Source organism: Somniosus microcephalus, chromosome 1 (assembly GCF_052327205.1).
Source record: "Somniosus microcephalus isolate GS21.2 chromosome 1, FLI_Smic_1.0, whole genome shotgun sequence".
Taxonomy (NCBI): Eukaryota; Metazoa; Chordata; class Chondrichthyes; order Squaliformes; family Somniosidae; genus Somniosus; species Somniosus microcephalus.
Window position 1 is genome coordinate 224,515,857 of NC_140987.1, and position 27,354 is coordinate 224,543,210.

Here is a 27,354-nt window from a genome sequence, read left to right on the forward strand (position 1 = left end):
TTGGAATTCTCTACCCCAGAGGGCTGTGGGGGCTCAGTCGTGAGTATATTCAAGGCAGAGATCAATAGATTTTTGGATATTAAGGGAATCAAGGGATATGGGGATAGTGCAGGAAAGTGGAGTTGAGGTAGATCAGCCATGATCTTATTGAATGGCGGAGCAGGCTCAAAGGGCCAAATGGCCTACTCCTGCTCCTATTTCTTATGTACCTTTTTATTGTGGGCTAAAATAGTGTAACAGATATGGTAGCATAGGGGCTATGATAATGGTCTAGTACCCCAGAGCTCATGGCAAGTCTTGTCTTAAAATCCCAACTGGGAAAGGAACCTGCCCCCCATGGAGCTCTCTACGTGGTTGACTCTTAATGCCCACAACTAGGAATGGGCAATAAATGCTGCCTTGCCAGTGTCACGCACATTCCAGGAACAAATCTAAAAAAAAAGGTATATTTATCCACATTAAGGGAGTTTTGAGGATGGAAGCAGTATTAGAAGTGTGAAATTCTGGTGAAACATTTGGGACCAGCGTGTGTTCAAAAGGTTCCCGAGAGATATTATCTCATGCACATGGGATAAATTCCATAAGATAACATAATTTCCTGTCATTTTTTTACGGGATTGCTGTATGTCAGCAGTCAAATACAGCTTCTCGATTCGTGCCATGATCGAGATATATCCCAAAACGAAAACCATTTTCCTATGTATGTGTACGTCGATGTGCAAACAATGGCATGTACTAAGCCCGTACAGTAATTGCTGTTTTGCTCAATCTGCTGAATAGAATAAAGGTGAATTTACAGGAGGAAAACCAGTAAGACAACGGGGTTTTGGATTGAGAAATACGACAAACATTTAGGTCACAATATTTCAGAATGCCAAACTTAGAGAAGAGGTACTTATGTTGCTCTGGCCTAAGATGGCAAGTATAAAAGACACTTACTATGAAAACATTGAGGTTGCTGAGTTTTTGGCACATGGATTCTCCAATACATGCACGTAGAGCATCATATCGATCTCCCCTGCATGAAAACACAGATTATGTATAATTACTATTAGATAATAACTCACGATCCATGTGCACATATGGTAATGTAAATGGAAAGCAGATACACTCCAGAAAGTGAAAAAATACTCCAAATAAAACTAATGTTGGAACTACAGCCTCCCAAAAAAAAAGAAAGGAAAGGAGACGTGCATTTATATACTGTAGCACCTTTTATGACCTCAGGACATCCCAAAGCGCTTTACAGGCAACAAAGTACTTTCTTTGAGTGTAATCACTGTTGTAATATGGGAAACACGGCAGCCAATTTGCACACAGCAAAGTCCCACAAACAGCAGTGAACAAATAACCTGTTTTAGTGATGCTGGTTGAATGATAAATATTGACCAGGATGCCAGAGAGAACTCCCTTGCTCTTCTTCGAATAGTGCCTCGGGATCTTGTACATCCACCTGAGAGGGCAGATGTGGCCTCGGTTTAATGCCTCATCTGAAAGAGGTTACCCTCTGACACTGCAGCACTAGCTCAGTCCAGCACTAAAGTGTAAGCCTAGATTTTGTGCTCAAGTCTCTGGAGTGGGACTTAAACCCACAAGCTTCTGATTCAGAGGCGAGAGTGCTACCAGTGAACCAAGGCTGGCGCCTTTGAATTACATTGTATAAGCAACTGCGTTCTGACAGCTTTCAGGTATTCTTAAGCACATGCAGATCATGGACTGACTACTCACAAGTGACAATTAAAATATAGGTGGCTCAGTTTTGCAGTTTCATTTCATTTATACCCGTTCTGCTGCAGGTGATGAGCCCTGATCATAAAATCCTGGAATTCCTCATACCCCAAACTTGGTCTCCAACTTCAGTGCGTTCTAAGAGCTGACAGGAGGTTTAATCATAATGGCCCAGATTTTGCAGTAGTAATGAGGGTGAAACTGCCAACGTTCGCCGTCATTACTCCTCTGAAACTAACAGCAACTTCCGGAGTCTGCACATGTGCAGATAAACGTAGATATCCAGAAGTTGCTGTCAGTTATTTTACGCTTCTCCACAGGCTGCGCTGTTGATCTCCCTAGAGTCGGCAATCAATTCAAATCACTGAACTGAAGAAAACTTCCCCTTTTACACAGGAATATCGTTGTTAAAAAAAAATTAAAAGTTAAGCCTTGTTGAAAGAGGTGTAACTGGATTTTTAGTGGCGTACTGTCTGCTGAACAACTGTTCTGGCCCTGAAAAACTAATTTATTATTTGTGGGAATGTCAAATTTTTCCATTATGATAAAAATTGCATGGTTTTTTATAATTTTTTTTAAAAGTTTGTTCATGATATTTCAGCTGCTACCTTAATCCCATGTATATGTCCCAATCTTTATTTCGCTCTCTGTAAAATGATTAAAAAGTGAAGGAAAATCAGTGCATTTTACATCCTGATTTGCTGTCTATAAGAATTATTCAATATGATTGGCTGCTTAGCCATTTTGATGATATCACTGTTGCTGGAGATCCCTAGACTTGGCGTCAGATTCAACGTAACATCGGGAGAGGTGAAATCGACGTCACAGAGATCGCTAGATCTTTGTGGGCAGCTTCCTTCGAGGTCAGTGGCGAGCGCCATCGCTTTGCCGCTGACCGCAAAATCCAGGCCAGTATGACATAATAGGATTCCGCCATTGCTCAGCATTCCTTGTGCATTCTGCAGTTTTGGAAAAAAAATGGTAGCTGAATACAAGTTAGGAAAATATTGCTGGAAGTCTTCTCCCATCAGTTGCAAGCTTCCAGCATTCAGGAGCAAATTGTTACCTGGGTTCCATTAATCAGGGCTTCCAAATAGGTGCTGAAGTTTGACTGTCCAACAATACATTTTCCCATCTGTAAAACCCTCAAGCACACAACAGATCTTTCTCACATACCTTGGTTGGAACTGATCACTGCTAGTATCTTCAAGATTCGGAAGAATCTCTGTCACATCAAAATATAGCTAAAAACAAAAGAAAGATGATTTCTGTAAAGCAATAAAACTCCTTAAAAGTGGTTAAAAAAATTACAGTCAACTGTCTCGAATACAAACTAACCCATTGTTGAAGAGGAGAAAATTTGCCTGTTAGTGCCTTCAAGGCTTCCTGGCTAATGATTCCGCCGAACGCAGCAGTGAGAGGAGCCAAACATCCTCTTGCTGTCCGTGAAAGCCGCTTAACAATCTCTTGATTAACAGCAGCCTGTAATACACACACAAGGAAAAAAATTCATGCTGACACCACAAAATACGTAGCCACTGAAATTTGGCTATACATCTAAAACATCAAGTTCACTTTCACTTTGTCAAAGTATTAATTGGGTAACAAGCTTGGGCATTGCTTGTCAACAGGTTGTGTGTTCAAGATGCTTCACTGTATCTTTGATCTGGCTTGATTGACAGCTCAGAGGTCTCTTAATCTGGATATGTTTTGCAGGCTGCTTCATTTCAGTTTTGACTGCAGCAAAAACAACGCTGGGCTCCCCGTGTACAAACCCTTTTGGACTGATGCGTCTTTTTGTTTTGTAAGTTATAGTACTACTGATTTCTTTGTGTTTACATCTATTTTTGTGTAATCACAAATCTTACAATAAATCCAACTTGTAGCTTTAGCCTGAACAATGCAGTCCAATAGCAATGTGTTTCCCGCCTATATTGGGTACCCTGTGCAATTTCTGGTGTAAAATATCTCTGTAAAAGGGTCACTGTTAGATCTGTGGCACACTACTTTTCAAGGCACACCCAAGATTATAAGTTTTTGATAATTGGGGAAGGAGGAACAGCCCACTTATGAAAATTACAATTCATTATAAACACAGTAGAAAACTTGAATTGTAACAGTAGGTTCCTTTCCAAATCTCAGCCTCATTTTTTTTCCCATTTTAGTTGTTGCCTTATGGAAGCTAGCCGGTTATGTCTCAAATTACAGTTTTATTGATTTTGCTGTTGATTCTGGTGGACGAGTTATATCTGCATGGAAAGGTCTTGATACCGGGCAAGGTGCATCTCCATGGAGAGATTTGATACTTGAACCTGGAATTATGACTGGTGTGATGCATTTCTTTAAATTACTGCATAAAGCTAATATTCCAATAAACTAAAAGCGAACCATTCCAATCATTTGGTATTACAGTGGACATTCTCCAAAATGCTGCCAATGGCAGCAAAATCTAAAGGAGCATTTTACAGAGTGTGCTTTGGATTATTTCCTCATTAGCGGAAGCCATAAATGTATGTTAAGTTACCTAAAACTCTGTGTCTAATGAAAAGTTTTCATTTTTTTGAGGCTGCACCTCTGTTTTTGCCACCAGAGCTAATGAGATGGTTATTTGTCAAGCTTCCTTAAAACATCCAATTCCTGTGAAATACAAGGCGATGCCTCAACTCCACACAGGCAATTATGACCTGCAAACCTAGCTGTGCGAATGGTCTGTTCTGACTCAGCCGATAGCATGACTGTGTCAACTGTAACTGTAAATATCTCAAAGTGAATTGTTGAGGTTAGCAAAGTAGCCCTGAAATCCAGAATTGTATAGACACATAAAGGTAAATTTGAGGCTCCGCAACTAATGCGGGGAGCCTCACTCCAAGAGAAAGTTCTACTGAGAATTGGTCATGGCGGTCAGCTCATTCAATCTGTGCATGCCTGTTTTTCCGGCCATAAAAATAGCTGGAAAATTGGGGGTGTACTATATCGGGCGTGCTGACCTCCACACCAGATTCTCCAGTCAGTGCTGCCACAGAGCAAGATTCACATTGGACACAGAATCTTGAAAACTGACTCCATAGTTTGAAAAACTGACACGTTCCCAAGTATAGCGGTTTTCAAAGGAACTATGGAGAATGATTAGAACAAATAGCCAGTTTAAAAAAAAAAATAACCTATTGAGAATGCATCTCAACATACAGCCATGTGAGTTGGATGGAGAGGGGTGTTTGGTGAAGTGTTTCTAAATTACTATGGTGACAAGCAAGGCTTGCGCCGCAACGCATAACTTTCGCTCTGTAGCATGTGCACATGTGAGTGGAAGAAAGGGAGTGAAGGCCTTAAGTTCTACATTTTAACTGCAGGAAATCCTCGGCTTCATATCCACATTTAATGTTGCAACAGACCATTTATTTATTTAAAAATAGTTAATCTCCTGTGGTGTTGCTCACAGTTAGAAGAAATGGTCTGTCTTTTACGATAGCAAAATACTGCAGATGCTGGAAATCCAAAATAACAACAGAAAATGCTGGAAAAACTCAGCAGGCCAGGCAACATCCGTGGAGAGAAATTAGAGTCGATGTTTCGGGTCTAACCCTTTTTCAAAACTGGAAAGGAAATGAAATAGATCGAAAGGAGGGCTGGGGAGGGAACAAAAGAAGTGAATAGACATTAAGAGGTATTCAAAACGAGACGAGATGGTGATAGGACTAGTAAAGAGACAAAAGACGGCTCAGATTAGGTGTGAAATGTACTGGCAGAATGAGAGACAGCTGCCATGTAAAAAGAGGGGGGGGGGAGGGAAAACCCAAAACAAAGGGGTGGGGAAAAAAAATATAGAAGTAAAAATGTAATAGGGGCCGAGGTTATGATCTGAAATTGTTGAACACGATATTCCGATTAGGCATTTTACAGCCTTCCGGACTCAATATCGAGTTCAACAATTTCAAATCATAACCTCGGCCCCTATTACATTTTTACTTATATTTTTTTTTCCCCACCCCTTTGTTTTGGGTTTTCCCTCCCCCCCCCACCTCCTCTTTTTACATGGCAGCTGTCTCTCATTCTGCCAGTACATTTCACACCTAATCTGAGCCGTCTTTTGTCTCTTTACTAGTCCTATCACCATCTCGTCTCGTTTTGAATACCTCTTAATGTCTATTCACTTCTTTTGTTCCCTCCCCAGCCCTCCTTTCGATCTATTTCATTTCCTTTCCAGTTTTGAAGAAGGGTTTCAACCCGAAACATCGACTCTAATTTCTCTCCACGGATGTTGCCTGGCCTGCTGAGTTTTTCCAGCATTTTCTGTGGTCTGTCTTTTAGTTGTGTTTGCTGTAATAGGTTGCGAGAGGTTACAGTGCCACCCCTGGAGCAACAAAGAATAACAGGCGTTCTTGAAATAATAATTTTAGAGATTGCATCGTCACCTCTGTAATATGCAAGAGTAACAGGTGTTACTGTTACAGTGTTACCCATTGATTTCAATGGACTGGGGGTGTGACAGCATTACCCACTGATTTAAATGGACTGGGGGTGTGACAGCGTTACCCACTGATTTCAATGGACTGGGGGTGTGACAGTGTTACCCACTGATTTCAATGGACTGAGGGTATGACACCATTGATGCTCACGGTGATCACATTTGCAGTAAGTGTTGGCTGCTCGAGGAATTCCGGCTCCGTGTTGAAGAGCTGGAGTCCGAGCTTCAAACACTGAGACACATCAGGGAGGGGGAGAGTTACCTGGACTCTGTGTATCAGGAGGTAGTCACACCAATTAGATTAATTAATTCAGATGTAGTCCATGGCCAGGGTCAGGATGGTGTGACTAGAAGTGAGGCAGGTACGGGGATCCAGGAGGTAGTGTTGGAGGAGCCGCAGCCCTTGCACTTGTCCAACAGGTTCAAGGCTCTTACTCCCTGTGAGGATGGGAACAGGGACTGCGGGGAGGATGAGCAACCTGGCCACAGCACCGTGGAGCGGGGGGCCATTCAAGTGGGGGGAGTTAAAAGAAATGTTGTAGTGGTAGGGGATAGTATCGTTAGGGGGATAGATAGAGCTCTCTGCAGCCGAGAGCCAGAGTCCCGAAGGCTGTGTTGCCTGCCCGGTGCCAGGGTTAAGGGCATCTTCTCTGGACTGGAGAGAAACTTGGAGTGGGAGGGGGAGGATCCAGTTGTCGTGGTCCATGTTGGTACCAACGACATAGATAGGACAAGGAAGGAAGTTCTGCTGAGGGAGTTTGAGCAGCTAGGGGCCAAATTAAAAAGCAGAACCACAAGGGTGATTATTACCTGAGCCACGAGCGAATTTGGCTAGGACAAATAAAATTAGAGAGTTAAATGCGTGGCTCAAAGACTGGTGTGGGAGAAATGGGTTTTGCTTCCTGGGACACTGGCACCAGTACTGGGGCAGGAGGGAGCTGTTCCGTTGGGACGGGCTTCACTTAGCCAGTGCTGGGACTAGAGTCCTGGCGGATCATATAACTAGGGCTGTAGAGAGGGCTTTAAACTAACTAGTGGGGGGGAGGTTCCTAGAGAGCAAATAATACAAATGACAACAGAGAAGGTCATAGACTTAGGTAGCAGTGGGGAAATTAAAAACCAGAGCATGTCAGGAAGGGGCAGAAGGTATGGAGTAAAAGGTAAAGTAATAAAAAGGGCAAAAGCAGGAACTAAGTGTCACAAAACATCTTTGAAAGTTCTCTATCTGAATGCACGTAGCATTCGTAACAAAATAGATGAGTTAATGGCACAAATAACTACATATGGGTATGATCTTGTGGCCATTACAGAAATATGGCTGCAGGGTGACAATGCCTGGGAATTAAACATACCAGGTTATTTAACGATCAGGAAGGACAGGCAGGAAGGAAGGGGAGGTGGGGTGGCTATGTTAATAAAGGAAGGAATCACTGTAATACAGAGAAATGATATTGGGTCAAAAGATCAGGACAATGAAACAGTTTGGGTGGAGGTAAGGAATAATAAGGGGAAAAAAACACTAGTGGCCTCCGAACTGTGGCAACTCTGTTGGACGGAGTATCAATCAGGAAATAGTTGAGGCTTGTAATAAGGGAACATCTATAATTATGGGGGATTTTAACTATCATATTAATTGGACAAATCAAATTGGGCAGGGCTGCCTTGAGGATGAGTTCATTGAGTGTATTAGGGATGGGTTTCTTGAGCAGTATGTAACTGAACCGACCAGGGGGCAGGCAACCTTAGATCTGGTCCTGTGTAACGAGACAGGATTAATTAAAAATGTCCTAGTAAAGGATCCCCTTGGAATGAGTGACCATAACATGGTTGAATTCCATATTCAATTAGAGGGTGAGAAGGTTGGATCTCAAACAAGCGTGCTGAGCTTGAATAAAGGAGACTATGAAGGTATGAGAGCGGAATTGAGTAGAGTGGATTGGGAAAATAGATTGAAGGGTAAGACGATACATGATCAGTGGTGTACGTTTAAGGAGTTATTTTACAACTTCCAAAAAATATATATTCCACTGAGAAGAAAAGGGTGTAAAAGACAGCCATCCGTGGCTAAGTAAAGAAATTAAGGATAGTATTCGACTAAAAACAAGGGCATATAAGGTAGCCAAATCTAGTGGGAGGATAGAGGATTGGGAAAACTTTAAAAGACAGCAAAAAATAACAAAAAGATTGATTAAGAAAGGGAAGATAGATTATGAAAGTAAATTAGCAAAAAATATAAAAACAGATAGTAAGAGTTTTTATAGTTATATAAAAAGAAAAAGGGTGGCTAAAGTAAATGTTGGTCCCTTAGAGGATGAGACCGGGAAATTAATGGTGGGAAATATGGAGATGGCAAAAACACTGAATGAATATTTTACATCAGTCTTTACAGTAGAAGACACTAAGAATATCCCAACACTGGACAAACAGGGGGCTAAAGGGGGGGGAGGAGCTAAACACGATCAAAATCACTAAGGAAGTGGTACTCGGTAAAATAATGGGACTCAAGGCGGATAAATCACCTGGACCTGATGGCTTACATCCTAGGGTCTTGAGGGAAGTGGCGGTAGGGATTGTGTATGCATTGGTAATAATTTTCCAAAACTCCCTGGACTCGGCAATGGTCCCGGCAGACTGGAAAACTGCTAATGTAACACCCTTATTTAAACAGGGCAGTAGACAGAAGGCTGGAAACTATAGACCGGTTAGCCTAACATCTGTGGTAGGTAACATTTTGGAGTCCATTATTAAGGAGACAGTAACAGGACATTTGGATAATCATAATTTAATAGGACAAAGTCAGCATGGTTTTATGAAGGGGAAGTCATGTTTGACAAATTTGCTGGAGTTCTTTGAGGAAGTAACATATAGGGTGGATAAAGGGGAACCAGTGTATTTAGACTTCCAAAAGGCATTTGACAAGGTGCCACACAAAAGATTATTGCTTAAGATAAAAAATCACAGGATTGGGGGTAATATTCTGGCATGGATAGAGGATTGGCTATCTAACAGAAGGCAGAGAGTTGGGATAAATGGTTCATTCTCAGACTGGCAATCAGTAACTAGTGGTGTTCCGCAGGGGTCAGTGCTGGGTCCCCAACTCTTTACAATCTATATTAACGATTTGGAGGAGGGGACCGAGTGTAACATATCAAAGTTTGCAGATGATACTAAGATGGGGGGGAAAGTAGTGAGTGAGGAGGACATAAAAAACCTTCAAGGGGACATAGACAGGCTAAGTAAGTGGGCAGAGATTTGGCAGATGGAATACAATACTGGAAAGTGTGAGGTTATGCACTTTGGCAGGAAAAATCGTAGAGCAAGTTATTATCTTAATGGCAAGAAACTGGAAAGTACTGTAGTACAAAGGGATCTGGGGGTCCTGGTGCACGAAACTCAAAAGGTTAGTATGCAGGTGCAGCAAGTGATTAAGAAGGCCAATGGAATGTTGGCTTTCATTGCTAGGGGGATAGAATATAAAAATAGGGAGGTATTGCTTCAGTTGTACAAGGTATTGGTGAGACCGCACCTGGAATACTGCGTACAGTTTTGGTGTCCATACTTAAGAACATACTTGCTCTCGAGTCAGTACAAAGAAGGTTCACTCGGTTAATCCCGGGGATGAGGGGATGGACATATGAGGAGAGGTTGAGTAGATTGGGACTCTACTCATTGGAGTTCAGAAGAATGAGAGGCGATCTTATTGAAACATATAAGATTGTGAAGGGGTTGGATCGGGTGGATGCAGGGAAGATGTTCCAGATGATGGGTGAAACTAGAACTAGGGAGCATAGTCTTAGAATAAGGGGCTGCTATTTCAAAACTGAGATGAGGAGGAACTACTTCACTCAGAGGGTGGTAGGTCCATGGAATATGCTGCCCCAAAAAACTGTAGAAGCTACATCATTACATAAATTTATAACAGAAATAGACAGTTTCCTAGAAGTAAAGGGAATTAAGGGTTACGGGGAGCGGGCAGGAATTTGGACATGAGTCTAGGTTCGGATCGGTCATGGCCCTGTGGGTAGCGGAGCGGGCCCAGGGGCCGTGTAGCCTGATCCTGCTCCTATTTCGTGTGTCTAATTCTGTTAGATGCAGGAGATGGTTCTGTGATAGTGGATTGGCAGTTAGGATCAGATCAGCCATGATCTTATTGAATGGCGGAGCAGGCTCGAGGGGCCGATTGGCCTACTCCTGCTCCTATTTCTTATGTTCTTATGACAGCGTTACCCACTGATTTCAATGGACTAGGGGTGTGACAGCGTTACCCACTGATTTCAATGGACTGGGGGTGTGACAGCGTTACCCACTGATTTCAATGGACTGGGGGTGTGATAGCATTACTCATTGATTTCAATGGACTGGGGGTGTGATAGCATTACCCACTGATTTTAATGGACTGGGGGTGTCCCAATGTATCAATTGTGACAAATTCAAAAAGCTCAAGGAATTTTAAAACCCATGTTCATTGACACAAATTCCTTCCTGTTGTAAACCTGCATTAAATCACACAAATTAAGACTACTTTCCACTATAAATGCTGCACAAAACTTCAAAATCATCTGGTACACTGCTGATGAAACAGGAATGCATATGGCTGGTACAGCAAATGCTGACGTGAATAATTTTTGGCACTAAAAAGCATATGGTTTCGCCAGCAGCAGCTAAATATATTACATTCCCTGTTATTACCGCTGTTAAGCAAAAAAAGCTCTTGAAGGATTACTCACCTTATTTTTCAGCGTTTCATTTACCGCGATAGCCAATCTCAACAGTTCATCTGCATCTTGGAAACACCTTGTTGCAAAATAAAAACATAAACCAGCTTTGGTAAGTATGCTGTCAGTGCTAAGGTACGCTATTACAAAGCAAAAGGTTTGAGTCAGTTACAGCCAGCATGCATCACTTACACAAGAAAAGAATATCACCCCACAGCCCCCTCAAGCTTCTCAATGAGATATCATCCCTCAGACTCTACACTGAGTGACTCCTCACCTTTGGGGATTTCAATCTCCATTTCAACTCACCTTGCCCTCTGTCCTTTGATATCACTGCCCTCTCCCTCAATATAAACTCACCTACCCATATTCACAGCCATCCCCTTGACCTTGCCATCTCACATGGCCTCTCTACTCCCATGACCTCGAACAGACAAGGCCATCGCTGCCCACTTCTTTGTATCCCTCACTACCCACAACCCCCTACCCTACCCTTCCAACCCCATCTCCCCTTGGAAAAAAAAACTCTACCCCAAGTCACTTACTATACTTTCAAACTCCCAACTGCTTTGGCCCTCCATTTACCATGATACTTCTGCAGCTGTCAATCTGCTCAACCACTCCCTCTCCTCCACTTTTGCTGCTCTTGACCCCAGTGAAACCCTTACTCTCTCCCACCCAGGCCTGTATTTTCACTCTCTCAAGTCTAAGGTTTAACCATTCATCACCAGATCTGGCTGGACCACCTCAAGCACCACCGGGCCTTGCTCTCCTCTGCCAAAACTGCTCACTGCTCCAGGATCATCCTGGAGAGCAAATATAACCCCAGGCTTCTTTTCTGCACTACCAACTGTCTCTTTACACTCCTCTCCCCTGCGTTCTCCAACAATAAGATCATGGATTTCCTTGCCACTAAGATTGAGACCATACGTTCAGCTGCCTCTGCCGCATCCCTCCATTCGCCTTACCTACCAAGCCAAACTTTCCCCAAGGCTCCCAATGCCCTAGCCCTGAATGTGTATCTTTCTCTAGTTTTTCTCCTTCATGTCTCCAAGCTTATTCTGTCCATGAGACCCATCTCCTGCTCCCTTGACTCCTGCTCCCTTGACTGATCACCCAACATCTCTTCCTGGCCCCCATGTTAGCCAATATTGTAAATGATTCCCTCTCAAGTACTGTCCTCCTCCCTTTCTGCTGTCATCAACCCCCTCCTCAAAAAACCCTCCCTTGATCCTTCTTTCCTTGCAGGAAACTAGCACCCCATCTCCAATCTCCCTTTCCTCTCCAAAGTCCTTGAACGTACTGTCGCCTCCCAATCTGTCTTTCCTGAAACTCAATGTTTGAACCTTTTCAATCAGGTTTCTGCCCCTGCCACTGTACTGAAACGCCCGCATTCAAAGTCACAAATGACAACATCTCTAGCATGGCGCACTATCCCTCCTCAACCTTCTTGATTTGTCTGCAGCCATTGACACAGCAGACCACACCATCCTCCTCCAATCCCTGCACAATTGCCTTGGTCTTCGCAATGTTTAACTGGAGGAAATTGCGACTCATCCAAGACTGGAGTCTGACAACACAGAAGCAGTGGAGGGGTGGTAAAGAGGTAGAGCTAGGTGTCATCAGTGTACATGTGGAAGCTGATTCTCATTTATGCCAAATTCCTACATGGATTATTACCAATTATGGAAGGTATGTTACTCAAATTGTCCCGAGTGAATATTTGGAGGAAGTAATCATTTATTGCATTATTTTATGCTTATCCTCAGTTTCAGACTCTGTTAGCATGTTACAGAATTCTTAACTCTTCTCTGACAGCCCTCTTACTGTTACTTTGCCTATAATGTCAAACAAGGCCAGGCAAAAGATGGAGGTCTCAGTATGCTGCAGAAAAGCGGCCAACATCTGTCGGCTACCCTTCTGGTCTGCCCATATACATTTCTATGCTTCTTTATTGAACATAAATATTTGTCGCAGCTCAATTTGGAGATAAAGTTAGCCCTTATTTGACCTTATCTATACTGACATTTATGATGGCAAAAAACAAGATGTCGTAATGCCCATAATACTAAGCCACCCTGATTTTTATTGGCACATGTCCATTGAGCTTTGGTGCTGTAACTCTGCTTCAGATACATGATTTGGAGGGTGTTGAATATGGCGATACTGAAATATTTATTTTGCACCTATAGGAAGAAAAGCAATATCCCTCTTTGTTATTTGAAAAGGGTTAAAATCACGCTCATAGTGTGGAGAAAGTAATAATAAAGAAGCATTGAACTGAATTTGGCACGGGCTATTCTGGACCAGAGAATACGTGATGTACTAAGTTTAAATTGCGACAAAAATATCCCATTAGCATAGTACAGGAAACTCTTTGGTGTCTGGCACCTACGGGACCGGGATGGTGCCGGTTGATTAAAAATTCCGGATAATGGAGAGGTATACCTACCAAGGTACAAGAGCCCCGTTACACAGTACACCGGTTACACGGCCACAGATCCAGGAGTCCCTGTTACACGGCCACAGGTGCAGGAACCCCAGTTACACGGCCACAGATCCAGGAGTCCCTGTTACATGGCCACAGGTGCAGGAACCCCAGTTACACGGCCACTGATATACAGTAAAACTTACCTGAACCTACTCCTGAATTTTGCCGGTTAATGCAGATTTCCAGATATTTAGGTGCCATTTAAATGAGAGTTTCCTGTATTTCAGTCTCAACAAGTAGAATCATAGAATCATATAGCACAGGAGGAGGCCATTTGATCCATCGTGCCTGTGCTGGCTCTTTGAAAGAGCTATCCAATTAGTCCCAATCCCTTGTTCTTTCCCCTTAGCCCTGCAAATTTTTACTTTACAAGTATATATCCAATTCCCTTTTGAAAGTTACTATTGAATCTGCTTCCACCACTCTTTCAGGTAGTGCATTCCAGATAGTAACAACCCGCCGCGTAAAATAAATTTTCAACACCCCTCTGGTTCACTTGCCAATTACCTTAAATCTGTGCCCTCTGGTTATCAACCCACTTGCCAGAGGAAATAGTTTCTCCCTACTTACTCTAGCAAATCCCCACGTAATTTTAAATACCTCTACAAATTTCCCCTTAACCGTCTCTGCTCCAAGGAGAACAATCCCAGCTTCTCCAGTCTCTCCACATAAATGAAGTTCATCATCCCTGGTGCCATTCTGGTAAACCTACTCTGCACCCTCCCCAAAGCCTTAACATTCTTCCTAAAGTGTGGTGCCCCGAATTGGACACAATAGCTGAGGCCTAACCAGTGATTTATCAAGGTTTAGCATAACTTCCATGCTTTTTTACTCTATACCTCTAATTATAAAGCCAAAAATCCCATATGCTTTTGTAACAGCTTTATCAATCTGTCCTGCCACCTTCAAAGATTTGGTATGCAAACCCCCAGGTGTCTCTGTTCCTGCACCCTCTTTAAAATTGTACCATTTAGTTTATATTGCCTCTCCTCATTCTTCGTACTAAAATGTATCACATCACACTTCTTTGCATTAAATTTCACCTGCCACATGTCTGCCCATTTAACCAGTTTGTCTATGTCCTCCTAAAATCTGACACTATTCTCCTCAGTTTACTACATTTCCAAGTTTTGTATCATCTGCAAACTTTGAAATTGTACCCCCTGTACCCAAGGCTATTAATATATATAAAAATGAGCAGTGGTCCTAATACCGGCCCCTGGGGGACACCACCGTACACTTCACTTCAGTCTGAAAAACAACCATTCACTACTACTCTCTGTTTTCTGTCTCTTAGCCAATTTCGTATCCATGCTGCTACTGCCCCTTTAATTCATGGGCTTCAATTTTGCTAACCAGTCTATTAAGTGATACTTTATCAAACACCTTTTGAAAGTCCATACACACATCAAATACACTACCTTCATCAACCTTCTCTTAAATGAACTAAAATGGTCCATTAGCCTAGTATCCCAGACTCAACAGCCAAAAACACACTTCATTAAATAAATTTTAATAATCAAAATACCATACCCAATAGTAGTGTGCCATAAGCACCTAGCTAAATTTCAGTCAGATTACTACACTCAGCACTGATGAAATAAAGTCAGGCATGAACCAGTGCATCAATAACCTCTAAGCATTGTGTCAATGATAATGCCATGAGCTGGTATTTTACTGGCTTTTTAGTAATGTACCAAATGACAGAAGCATGCCATTACTGGAAAGCCACTTTCATCTGTCCTTTTAGATGCCTCGTTGCACATAATTAATACAATTATCTTATTAAATAAAAACAGAAAATGCTGGAAATACTCAGCAGGTCAGGCAGCATCTGTGGAGAGAGAGGCAGAGTTAACGTTTCAGGTCGATGGTCTTTCGTCAAAACTGGAAAAACATCGACCTGAAACGTTAACTCTGTTTCTCTCTCCACAGATGCTGCCTGACCTGCTGAGTATTTCCAGCATTTTCTGTTTTAATTTCAGATTTCCAGCATCCACAGTATTTTGCTTGTGTGCAATTCTCTTATTTCCTGGTCACAGTTTTGACGGTTAGACTTTTATCTTTCTTTAACCATGTAACACAATACATTAAATAGTCACCCTATGTTTGGTAGACGTTTGTGTTGCTCTTGAAATCTATCCAAGGCCAGCATGGCTGTATGAATCTGCAGGGGTGCCTGTTTTAAAAAAAAGTATTATTTAAAGTCTATTTTGTACACTGCAAGAGAACATTTTGGGTGAAATTGGTTTACATCAAACACAAGAATACTAAAACACAAACTCTTGGCAGGTCATTTACTTTTCCACAGTTTGGATTGAATGTGATCACTTAACTGTACAGTTGCTGCAAAACACATCCAACAACCGAGATTGACTGAATACTAGTTGCAACACAGTGTCTACATGGAAAATATATTTGTAATAGTTAAAAATAAAACCCATCAAATTTCCTGCTCTGATGGAGACTGGCTATTTCAGGTCTCCTTCACTACAGGGCTGCTCTGGCGATGTCTCTGAATGGGAGGAGCCACCTGCGATCTGAAGTGGCTCCGTTCGTTTTGTCAACTGCGAGTTGTTCTAGAGTCACCCAGTCATAGAGAACATGCAATCTAACTGGGCCTGCTGTGTACTTCGCCAGTAGCGCGTTTGGGTCATCTCGGGTTTGGCTTCGAGGCCGACTCAAAGTAGCAACTCCCATGAGCTGCTCCAAACAGTGGCAACTGCTCGCCATCAGTAACAACTGTGGAGTGATGCTGAGGGAGAAAAACCTGAAATGACAGGGCAAGTGTTTCTCGACTGACATTTGGGCAGTACTCTGAACACAAGCACTCTACCACAGCTTTATTTCCCTCTTCGGGTTCAATTTTCAAATTTACAATTGTATTTTCAAAAATGGGAGGTTACTGCAATTCATCAACAAAATCTACTTGCTGTAGTTGCTTTATTATTTATAGCATCTTAAAATATTTTCTGATAAGAAAGAAATGTCACTAATCAATCACAGTTTAAGGAGGTTTAGATTTCATTGCAAGCTGGATACTAAATTGCGCAGTTAAAGTTCTCTAGTATGGTAGGATTTAACTGTTCAAATTAATGCCTTCCTCAAAAAGAGTATAGCACCACTTGTACCAATAAAAATCACACTCACACCATGTTTAAACATTCACTCCAAACTTCACAGAGGCCATGCTTTTCATGAATGAGATGCTAATTTAAACTTAAAGCGTCAGCCTCGTCAGTGGTAGCACTCTCGTCTCTGAGCCAGAAGGTTGTGGGTTCAAGCCCCACTCCACAGGCTTGAGCACAAAGTCGAGGCCAATACTTCAATGCAGTACTGAGGGAGTACTGCACTGTCGGAGGTGCCAGCTTTTGGATCAGTCATTAACCCAAGGCTCCATCTGCCCTTTTAGGTGGGCTTAAAAGATCCCATAACAACATTTGAAGAAGAGTTCTCCCCGGTGTCCTGGCCAATGTTTATCCCTCAAACAACATCAATAAATCAAGATTATCTGGTCATTTATCTTATTGCTGTTTGCAGGAGCTTGCTGTGTGCAAATTGGCTACCACGTTTCCTACATTACAACAGTGACTACACGTCAAAGGTAGTGCTGGAGAAATTAATGGGACTGAAAGCTGATAAATCCTCAGGGCCTGATAATCTGCATCCCAGAGTACTAAAAGAGGTAGCCATGGAAATAGTGGATGCATTGGTTGTCATCTTCCAAAATTCTATAGATTATGGAACAGTTCCTGCAGATTGAAGAGTGGCAAATGTAACCCCACTATTAAAAAAAGGAGGGAGAGAGAAAACAGAACTACAGACCGGTTAGCCTAACATCAGTAGTAGGGAAAATGCTAGAGTCTATTATAAAGGATGTGATAACAGGACAGGACACTTAGAAAATATCAACGGGATTAGACAAAGTCAACATGGATTTATGAAAGGGAAATTGTGTTTGACAAACCTACTGGAGTTTTTTGAGGATGTAACTGGTAGAATAGATAAGGGAGAACCAGTGGATGTGGCATATTTGGATTTTCAGAAGACCTTTGATAAAGTCCCACATAAGAGGTTAGTGTGCAAAATTAAAGCACATGGGATTGGGGGTAATATACTGGCATGGATTGAAAATTGGTTAACAGACAGGAAACAGAGAGTAGGAATAAATGGGTCTTTTTCAGGGTGGCAGGCAGTGACTAGTGGGGTACCGCAGGGATCAGTGCTTGGGCCCCAGCTATTCACAATATATATCAATGATTTGGATGAGGGAACCAAATGTAGTATTTCCAAGTTTGCTGACGACACGAAACTAGGTGGGATTGTGAGTTGTGAGGAGGATGCAAAGAGGCTTCAAGGCGATTTAGACAAGTTGAGTGAGTGGGCAAATACATGGCAGATGCAGTATAACGTGGATAAATGTGAAGTTATCCACTTCGGTAGGAAAAATAGAAAGGTAGAGTATTATTTAAATGGTGATAGATTGGGAAATGCTGATGTGCAAAGGGGCCTGTGTGTCCTTGTACACCAGTCACTGAAAGCAAACATGCAGGTGCAACAAGCAGTTAGGAAGGCAAATGATATGTTGGCCGTCATTGCAAGAGGATTTGAGTACAGGAGCAAGGATGTCTTACTACAGTTGTACAGGGCCTTGGTGAGACCACACCTGGAGTGCAGTTTTAGTCTCCTTACCTAAGAAAGGATATACTTGCCATAGAGGGAGTGCAGCGAAGGTTCACCAGACTGATTCCTGGGATGGCAGGACTGTCGTGTGAGGAGAGATTGGGTCGACTAGGCCTGTATTCACTAGAGTTTAGGAGAATGAGAGGGGTTCTCATTGAAACGTATAAAATTCTGACATGGCTAGACAGATGGATTCAGGGAGGATGTTTCCCCTGGCTGGGGGGTCTAGAATGAGGGGTCACAGTCTCAGGATGCAGGGTAGGACATTTAGGACTGAGATGAGGAGAAATTTCTTCACTCAGAGGGTGGTGAACCTGTGGAATTCTCTACCACAGAAGGCTGTGGAGGCCAAGTCACTGAATATATTTAAGAAGGAGATAAATAGATTTCTAGACACAAAAGGCATCAAGGGGTATGGGGAAAGAGTGGGAATATGGTAGAGATAAAGGATCAGCCATGATCATATTGAATGGTGGAGCAGGCTCGAAGGGCCGAATGGCCTACTCCTGCTCCTATTTTTCGATGTTTCTAAAGTTCGTCATTGGTTCTGAAGCATTCTGGACTTTCCTGAGATTCTGAAAGGTGCTATATAAATGCAAGTTCTTTATTTTAGGCATCCGAATTTTGCAAATTCTTCGTAGAATGGTTAACAACACTTTAGTTTTCTTAATTTTACTGACAAATCAGAAAGGCAGAATAACCTGTAGAGTGTTCACTGATATATCACTGGACAAAATCAATGGGACTAGTAGTTTGACAGAATTTGCTCTGCATACTTAGATCACTTTATTATTGTTTACTCCTTTGCCCTGGAGTTCCAACTGGACCCAAAACGTTATCCTTGTAATCCCAAGCTACCTTTTAAAGAAGAAAATGAATGGACGCTCAGCTGGACTTTTTAAAAACACATTTCATCATAGTTTTAAAAAGTGATATGTTCAAACATACATTTCCAAGACTGTTGAAAATACAAACAATAGCACTCTATAAATATCACCAACCTCACAAAATGCAGGAGAGCACATGGATCCTAGACCAAAAGAGTTTAAGTGACATTTCAGCATCCTTACCGTTTAACTCATAACAACTATACCACACTATTGATTCAACGATCGCATTACTCTGGAAGCTCAACGTGACGCCACATCCGATGACTTGGCTGTCTGAAATTTATTCCATGGCTAAGATTGGCAATGCTGTGCCCTTTAACAATGTCAGATCACCCTTCTGTTGATAGACTGCAGTATAATATGCAGCCAGAGAAGGCTTCATGCAAACTTTCTGATACAGTAACATTTCATATCTTATAATTATACAACAACATACATTGCACTGGTGTGGTAATCGCTCTTGTCCCTGCTACTCTATTTTGGCCAATAAAGTCTGCTGTTGTACAATGAAGCGTTGGCCAAAATCTTAACAACAGTGCTAACATATCAGCCACAAAGGAAACAATCTTCCCATTTGATTTGTATACTTCTACTTTTTCCAAAATTATTAAGTAACAAAAGTAGATCAGTTCTGTTGACAGACCACCAGACAGAATTGGTAAACAGATAATTTACTAACTGTGCATTCACACTTAACAATTTTAGGGTCAGTGCAAAGCTGAAACCATTTCACATCATCAATAAACTTGCAGTGTAAACCGGGTGCGAAGGTCCAAATCGACTCTGACATGAAGCACAGTGAGACTACCTTCTCCAGGAGATCACAACCTGTCAGGTCTGTCTGTCGCTCTGTTTGACTCCACATTCGGGCTGCATTTACACCATAACAGCAAAAGCTGAAACCGCTTTGTACCAATGCTACAGCTGTAGTGGGAATGCACCTGAATGGTGCTCGGCACCATTCACAAACCTACTTGACTTCTATTGGAATATAGGTGACTAGATAATTATCAATGACTTCCAATTTATAACAGCCAGTTCACTGATCCAATATAAGTTATGCATAAAACAATTTTTCAAACACAGTAGACAGATCTATTTTCTTTCCATGTGCACACTGCAAGAGACGTGCCTTTGGCTAGATTCATTTTTTTCACACTACCGCTAACAAATGGCAACTCATCCTTACTTATAATAAAGATTAAAATAAAATAAGAACTAATCTGCAAATTAGACTACGCAACAAAAACTAAGGGGGAAAAATTCAGCTGTTTGTGCCTCCTATTAGCGCCTTAAGAGGGCGCTAATGGAGCGCAAAGCAACTAGCGTCCGGGCGCGGCGATATTTGCGCCGCTCGCAAAATTAACTCGACATTTTGCGGCGGCGCTAAACATTACCGCCATGATCTCCTGCGCCGGCAGATCGTGACGTCAGTCGCGTGCGCAACACCCCGGATATTGAGTGGCGCCCCCTGCCTTACCGCCTGCCGCTAGCAACGACAGGTTGAGGGGAGCATTTTGCAGTCAGAAAGGGACTGGGGGAGCGCTATTTAAAGGTGACCGCTTCCTGCCTTTTTTTGTTGGTGACATTTTTGCACCACGCATTCTCATAGAGTCATACAGCACAGAAAGAGGCCCTTCGGCCCATCGCGTCCACACTGGCCATCAAGCCCGATCTAATCTAATCCCATTTTCCAGCATTTGGTCCGTAGCCTTGTATGCTATGGCATTTCAAGTGCTCATCCAAATGCTTCTTGAATGTTGTGAGGGTTCCTGCCTCTACCACCCTTTCAGGCAGTGAGTTCCAGATTCCAACCACCCTCTGGGTGAAAAAGTTTTTCCTCAAATCCCCTCTAAACCTCCTGCCCCTTACCTTGAATCTATGCCCCCTTGTTATGGACCCCTCTACTAAGGGGAAAAGTTCCTTTCTATCCACCCTATCTATGCCCCTCATAATTTTGTATACCTCAATCAGGTCCCCCCTCAGCCTTCTCTGCTCCGAGGAAAACAACCCCAGCCTGTCCAGTCTTTCTTCATAGCTGAAGCGCTCCAGCCCAGGTAACATCCTGGTAAATCTCCTCTGCACCATCTCCAAAGCAATCACATCCTTCCTATAGTGTGGCGACCAGAACTGCACACAGTACTCCAGCTGTGGCCTTACCAGCGTTTTGTACAGCTCCATCATAAACTCCCTGCTCTTATATTCTATGCCTCGGCTAATGAAGGCAAGTATCCCATATGCCTTTTTAACCACCTTATCCACCTGTTCTGCTGCCTTCAGGGATCTATGTACATGCACACCAAGGTCGCTCAGGTCCTCTGTCCTTCCTAGGGTCCTACCATTCATTGTGTATACCCTTGCCTTGTTAGTCCGTCCAAAATGCATCACCTCACACTTTTCAGGGTTAAATTCCATTTGCCACTGTTCCGCCCATCTGACCAACCCATCTATATCGTCCTGTAGCCTGAGGCTTCCCGCCTCGCTATTTACCACCCCACCAATTTTCGTGTCATCTGCGAACTTACTGATCATACCTTTTACATTCACATCCAAATCATTAATGTAGACCACAAACAGCAAGAGACCCAGCACCGATCCCTGCGGTACCCCACTGGACACAGGCTTCCAGTCACAAAAACAACCTTCCACCATCACGCTCTGCCTTCTGCCACTAAGCCAGTTTTGGATCCAATGTGCCAAGGCACCCTGGATCCCATGGGCTCTTACCTTCCTGACCAGTCTCCTATGCGGGATTTTATCAAAAGCCTTACTAATTCTGAGAGAGAGAGAGAGAGACTTCTGGAGAGATTGAACGCTGTGTGAAGGGGTTTTGGGTACTGAGCAGCACTTTTCAGGTTCATTTTGATTTGATCTTCCTTGCTTCGCCAGCGCTCTGAAGTAGCGCCTCGCTGCTCGGCCTTTGCACCTTAAGACAGGTGTGAAGCACCTGATTTAACGCTCCAATCACCTCCAAGGGCGATAAAAGCCAAATTATCGGAGGCGATAATTAGCGCCAGGCACTAAACTTTGCGCACGGCCGATAATGGCGCATCAAATGGGGCGATACTGAATTTTTCCCCCTAAGAGTGCTAATTCTCTCACTAGTGGAAAGAAAAATCTGTGGTATTCCAAAGATCTACCCCATGTTAGTCTCTATTGCTCCATTCACTGCTGCTTGAAAGCAGTGTAAAAATGGAGAGTTTAAGAAATATCACCATGTCACCAGTTAATGTACATAAGAACATAAGACATAGAAACATAGAAGATAGGAGCAGGAGTAGGCCATTCGGCCCCTCGAGCCTGCTCCACCATTCAACGCGATCATGGCTGATCATCCAATTTCAGTACCCGGTCCCTACTTTCTCCCCATACACCTGGATCCCTTTAGCCTTAAGAAATATATCCAACTCCTTCTTGAATATATTTAATGAATTGGCCTCTACTGCCTTCTGTGGTAGAGAATTCCACAGGTTCACCACTCTCTGGGTGAAGAAATTCCTCCTCATTTCTGTCCTAAATGGCCTACCCCTTATCCTTCGACTGTGACCCCTGGTTCTGGACTCCCCAACCATCGGGAACATCCTTCCTGCATCTAGTCTGTCCAGTCCTGTCAGAATTTTATAAGTTTCAATGAGATCCCCTCTCATTCTTCTAAACTCCAGCGAGTACAAGCCCAATCGTCCCAATCTCTCCTCATACATCATTCCTGCCATCCCAGGTATCAGCCTGGTGAATTTTCGCTGAACTCCTTCCATGGGAAGAACACCCTTCCTCAGATAAGGCTAGCAAAACTACACACAATACTCAAGGTGTGGTCTCACCAAGGCCCTGTACAACTGCAGCAAGACATCCTTGTTCCTGTACTCAAACCCTCTCGCTACGAAATAGGAGCAGGAGTAGGCCATACGGCCCCTCATGGAAGTTTCACAGGTAAAGATACTGTTTCTAAGAAGGGGCTCAAGGTCTGACTGGTACGGTTAACCAGGGAAATACAGCTGCAGTTGGTTACTTCATTCAGCTTTCTTACTGACTGAGCCCTACTTAAGTGATGCTGGAGGCTTCAAGCAACTGTTGGTAACAGGAGAACATCAGTCCCATTAACCTTGGCCCCTCGAGCTTTTTGAAGTCATAAGGAGCTGCCTGGTGACTGGTAAAACTTATTTTCTCTCTAACTACAGGTCAGATTGAAGGGCATGAGTGAAAATTCTACCCTTTGAAGTCAACATATCTGAAGTAATTAGGAAGCTTAAAAACATCCTGCCCCTTCCGATCTTCTTCACTTATCACTCCTCTCCTAATTCATGCTGGAGTACTGCTCAATGGTTGGCAATTACTTTCCCCAGGAGGACATTGTGGACAATGAGTGAGCTCTTGCAGCAAGGGATCACTGGTGCATATGCTTGTTATGCAGAGGATAACATTAATGAATGATATACTGAGTTGATTAGGAAGAACCTCCAGACTCCCATCAAGAAACAAGAACAAACCTAGGTTAAAACCGTATGATTTATCTTGTCATTTCACATAAGCACCTCTTACAATTCACTGCAATCTACACAAACATGACTTGTCAGTCACTCCTTATCTGAGCACAGACAACTGGGCAAGTCTCAAAATGAAGAAAAATACATTCTCAAAGATCTTCACTTCCAATCAAAAAAGTCTAAATGTTATTTGATATTTAGTCTGGCGCTGCATTAGAGTATATTGAGCCAATGGAGGGAGTGAAATCCAAACCCATTTGGTCATCAGATCTTTTTTAATGCAGAGGCACTCAATTAGAGGCTGCATTAGTGTAAAATGGAAAATGCAGACATGGACACAATTTGCTCTCTGGAGAATTTTCAAGGAGTGAAAGGTTAAATTTATAAAATACTGAAAGGTGACTACAATTGTCTTATAAAACGGTGCATAATTCCATTCATCACTGTCTACTTGCAACATTTTCAAAGTTTTAAAACAGATAAATGCCAGCCCCATCACTATAATAATAATAATAATAATAATTAACTTTATTGTCATTGTTAGTGCACAAGTGCAGTACAACGAAATGTAGGCTTGCGGCTCCCGAGAGTGTACACTCTCTAACTGAAAATTAGTTCCATATTAGAAATCTATGCATCCCATATTATAAATTGAATTAATTTTGGAATATCTAATCTCTGATACTGTGAAAATTCTGTTAAAATGATAATTTGAAGGAAACTTTGTTTATTAGAAGTATATAATTCTTCCAAATGCTCAGTGTACGACATAGTGTGGTACCAAGCACTCTTATGCTGAGTTTGCTGATCTCAGCAGGGGAGGTAGAGGTGAGGACACTATAAATGGCTTCAGCAAGGAGGGGGGGGGGGAAGGGAAGAGATTAGCCCCAGTCTTATCCTGATTGTGGGCAAATGCTCGTGAGGAAAACAGGACTGGGCTCAGCCATGATGTTCTCCGTGGTTGAAAAGCTTGCTGTCACTCACTGTTTATGCTTACACATGAAGAACTGCAACTTGGGCAAATTGGCAGAGGGCTGTCAGCACCCATGGATCCATAGCCCAGTATGAGTCAATGACTTCAGGAGAAAAAGGGGACGTGGGAAATAGGAAGAGAGAAATTTAAACATCTTGTGGAGCCATAACAGGAGTTTCACAGTATATTGGGCCAGTGGAGGGAGTGAAATCCAAACCCATTTGGTCATCAGATCTTTTATCGTGGACAGGGCTGTTCATTGTGCACATGTTCAGTTCAGAAGTGACCTTGGATCAATTTCAACATAGAAACCTCTTTAAATGTAGGTAATGTAGAAAGTCAATTAGAAATCGTATGTAACAAGCTCAACGAGATGAAATTCTCCTCTCTCACCAACCTTTCTTCTGCCAAAATTCCAAAAGAACCATCTGCATTTCCTATTAGAGACTTCTATATTTTCTTCATTCAGCGGGTCCCACTGAATATGTTCTACCAGCCAGATGAACTTTGGAGAGACTTATGTTTCAGTCAGACTATCAGAATTCTAAGGTTAACACTACCAAATAGTGTTTGTCTCTTTAAAAGATGTCTTAAACTTTTCTGGGACTAATGGCACATGGCAACAAAAACTCAGACAGACACAAAAGAAAGAAATCTTGCCTCAGGTTTGCTGAAGTCTACTATCAAGCATTGAGGATTTACAAGTTGTTGCTCCATGTTTTCCTAAAACAAGGGAAGAAATGGGGGAAAAAAATCAATGAAATTAGAAAGATATAGAGACAGTTAGAGAGAAGTGTTCAACTAATTGCAATTGGGAAAAAAAATCAACCATGGGGTTCAGACTCTGGTCTTAGCCTGGGCCAATTCACCAGGGTTAACAGTTATTTGAATAGAAAAGCCACATGGTAGTACAGTACATGGCTTATTGCAATATTATGCATGGTGTGCCCTGCTTTGTGTGCAGTTACTATCAGGTTGGTTTAGGAGATTACCATGCAACCATCCTCCACATAGCACACCTGACTGAAGGAGAAGGAGGCTCTAAGTCCAGAGGTTGAAATCTTTTTGTCAACCCAATGCTTGAAGCGGGGAAATCACAACTTCCGTCGACATCACCTTCTCTTTCTAGTGAGCTGCAATCTAAAATGGTGCATGCAGGCCCTCCACTGCAGCCCTGAATGACATGGTCAAAATAAGGCATCTTTGCAATTCCTGCAAATGATGCACTTTGTCTAACCACCAACAGGAAAAATAAAACACACAAATAAAAATATTGTACCCATTGGAGAAACAGTAACAATTCATACAAGTCCGGCAATATATGGGTATGGGCAATTCTCAGTGGAAACCTCTGTATGTACATGTGATGTTGCCTGCTTGGCGAGTTGTATTTAAGAATGGAAGAGGCTACTTTGATAACTGATGGGCCAAGTATTTGGGCATATATCATCTCATGTGGGAAGATGAGCCAGAGACGGTACAAAATCCCATTCAAGATACTCATATATGTGGCTTCCAGGCACGGCAATGTTAAATTCTATGCTGTACGTGCTGTATCTCACAAAAAATACTTACAAATGTAAATTTTTTGGGCATTTTCAGCTGCACAGCAATTCCTCCGTGTAAGTATGGATTAAGGTTTGAAGTATTTCCAATACTAAAGGAATATGGGGACAAAACTGAAAAAAGAAGACACAATGATGGTGCTGATACACTTAAAAATGTACTTTACAACAGAACCAGTACAAGTTACAAAAATAATACACCTTCATTACAAGGATGTCCTAATGATTTCCAGTTTTAAATTTCAGCAATGAAAATTTAAAACAAAAATCATGCCCATAAAGTTGGCTCAGTGGTAGCACTCTTGCCTGAGTCAGAAGGTTGTGGGTTCAAGCCCGATTCCAGCGATTTGAGCACATAATCTAGGCTGACACTTCAGTGTAGTACCGAGGGAGTGCCATTTTTCAGATAGCACGTTAAATTGAGGCGCCATCTGGTGGATGTAAAATATCCCATGGATCGTAGTAGTTATGTTATTAGATTAGTAATCCAGATGATTAATAATCCAGAGAAAGTGAGTTCAAATCCCACTAGGGCAGTTTGAGAATTTGAATTAAGTTCAACAAAAAATCTGGAAATAAATAAAAGCTGGCATCAGTAAAAGTGACGATGTAGCTGTTGGATTATCGTTAAAAACCCAACTGTTTCACTACTGTCCTTTAGCGAAGAAAACCTGCGGTGCTTATTCAGTCTGGTCTATACGTAACTCCAGTCCCACACCAACGTGGCTGACTCTTAACTACCCTCTGACGTGGCCTAGCAAGCCACTCAGTTCGATCAAACTGTTCAAGGCGGCCCAAGACCACCTCCTCAGGGCAACTATGGATGGGCAATAAATGCCGGCCTTGCCAGCGATGCCCACATCCAGAGAATGAATTTTAAAAAACAAAGGCGATTCAGTAATCTGGGATTAGGAAACAAGTGGATCTGATCAAAACCATGAGAATCAAGGGTCAGTTTTACAGTTTGCCAACAAAACAATAGTGACACTTTAAAAGTAAGTCATGGCTGTAAAGCGATTTTGAACATCCTGAAGGCGTGAAAGGGACTTTATAAATGCAAGATCGTCTGTGTTCATAAACTGCACTGCATAGCAGCTACACTATGACCAAACTGCAAAGGGATTAACACTTCAGTAGTAACAAACTATGAAATATTCTTTACAATTTTGATTGTAAAACCGTCAGAATGAATGGCCCAGATTTTCCTGGGGACTTGCGCCATTATAACAGCGCATCTACGTCTTGGGGACCCTTGAATGGCGCAAAAGAGGAGGAAATTAAGGAGTAAGTGGCTTATGCCATTAGTTATGCCACTGTGTTTTCCTTGGGAGTTTTCCGCATCTCCACTGTTATCCTCGCC

At 42.4% G+C, this 27,354-nt stretch overlaps 1 protein-coding gene across 2 annotated transcripts in view; it reads right to left on the reverse strand.

Moving 5' to 3' along the window:
- Positions 1-27,354, reverse strand: part of uba6 (ubiquitin like modifier activating enzyme 6) — a 172,896-nt gene that overhangs the window by 70,225 nt on the left and 75,317 nt on the right. For both annotated transcript variants that reach the window (XM_085990848.1, XM_085990841.1), the window contains exons 10-16: positions 26,005-26,108; positions 25,090-25,152; positions 15,502-15,578; positions 10,921-10,987; positions 3,067-3,210; positions 2,905-2,972; positions 940-1,018 (exon numbers count right to left, since the gene is read on the reverse strand). In XM_085990848.1, the coding sequence (XP_085846974.1) occupies positions 940-1,018; positions 2,905-2,972; positions 3,067-3,210; positions 10,921-10,987; positions 15,502-15,578; positions 25,090-25,152; positions 26,005-26,108 (602 nt within the window). The remainder of the gene's footprint in view (positions 1-939; positions 1,019-2,904; positions 2,973-3,066; positions 3,211-10,920; positions 10,988-15,501; positions 15,579-25,089; positions 25,153-26,004; positions 26,109-27,354) is intronic.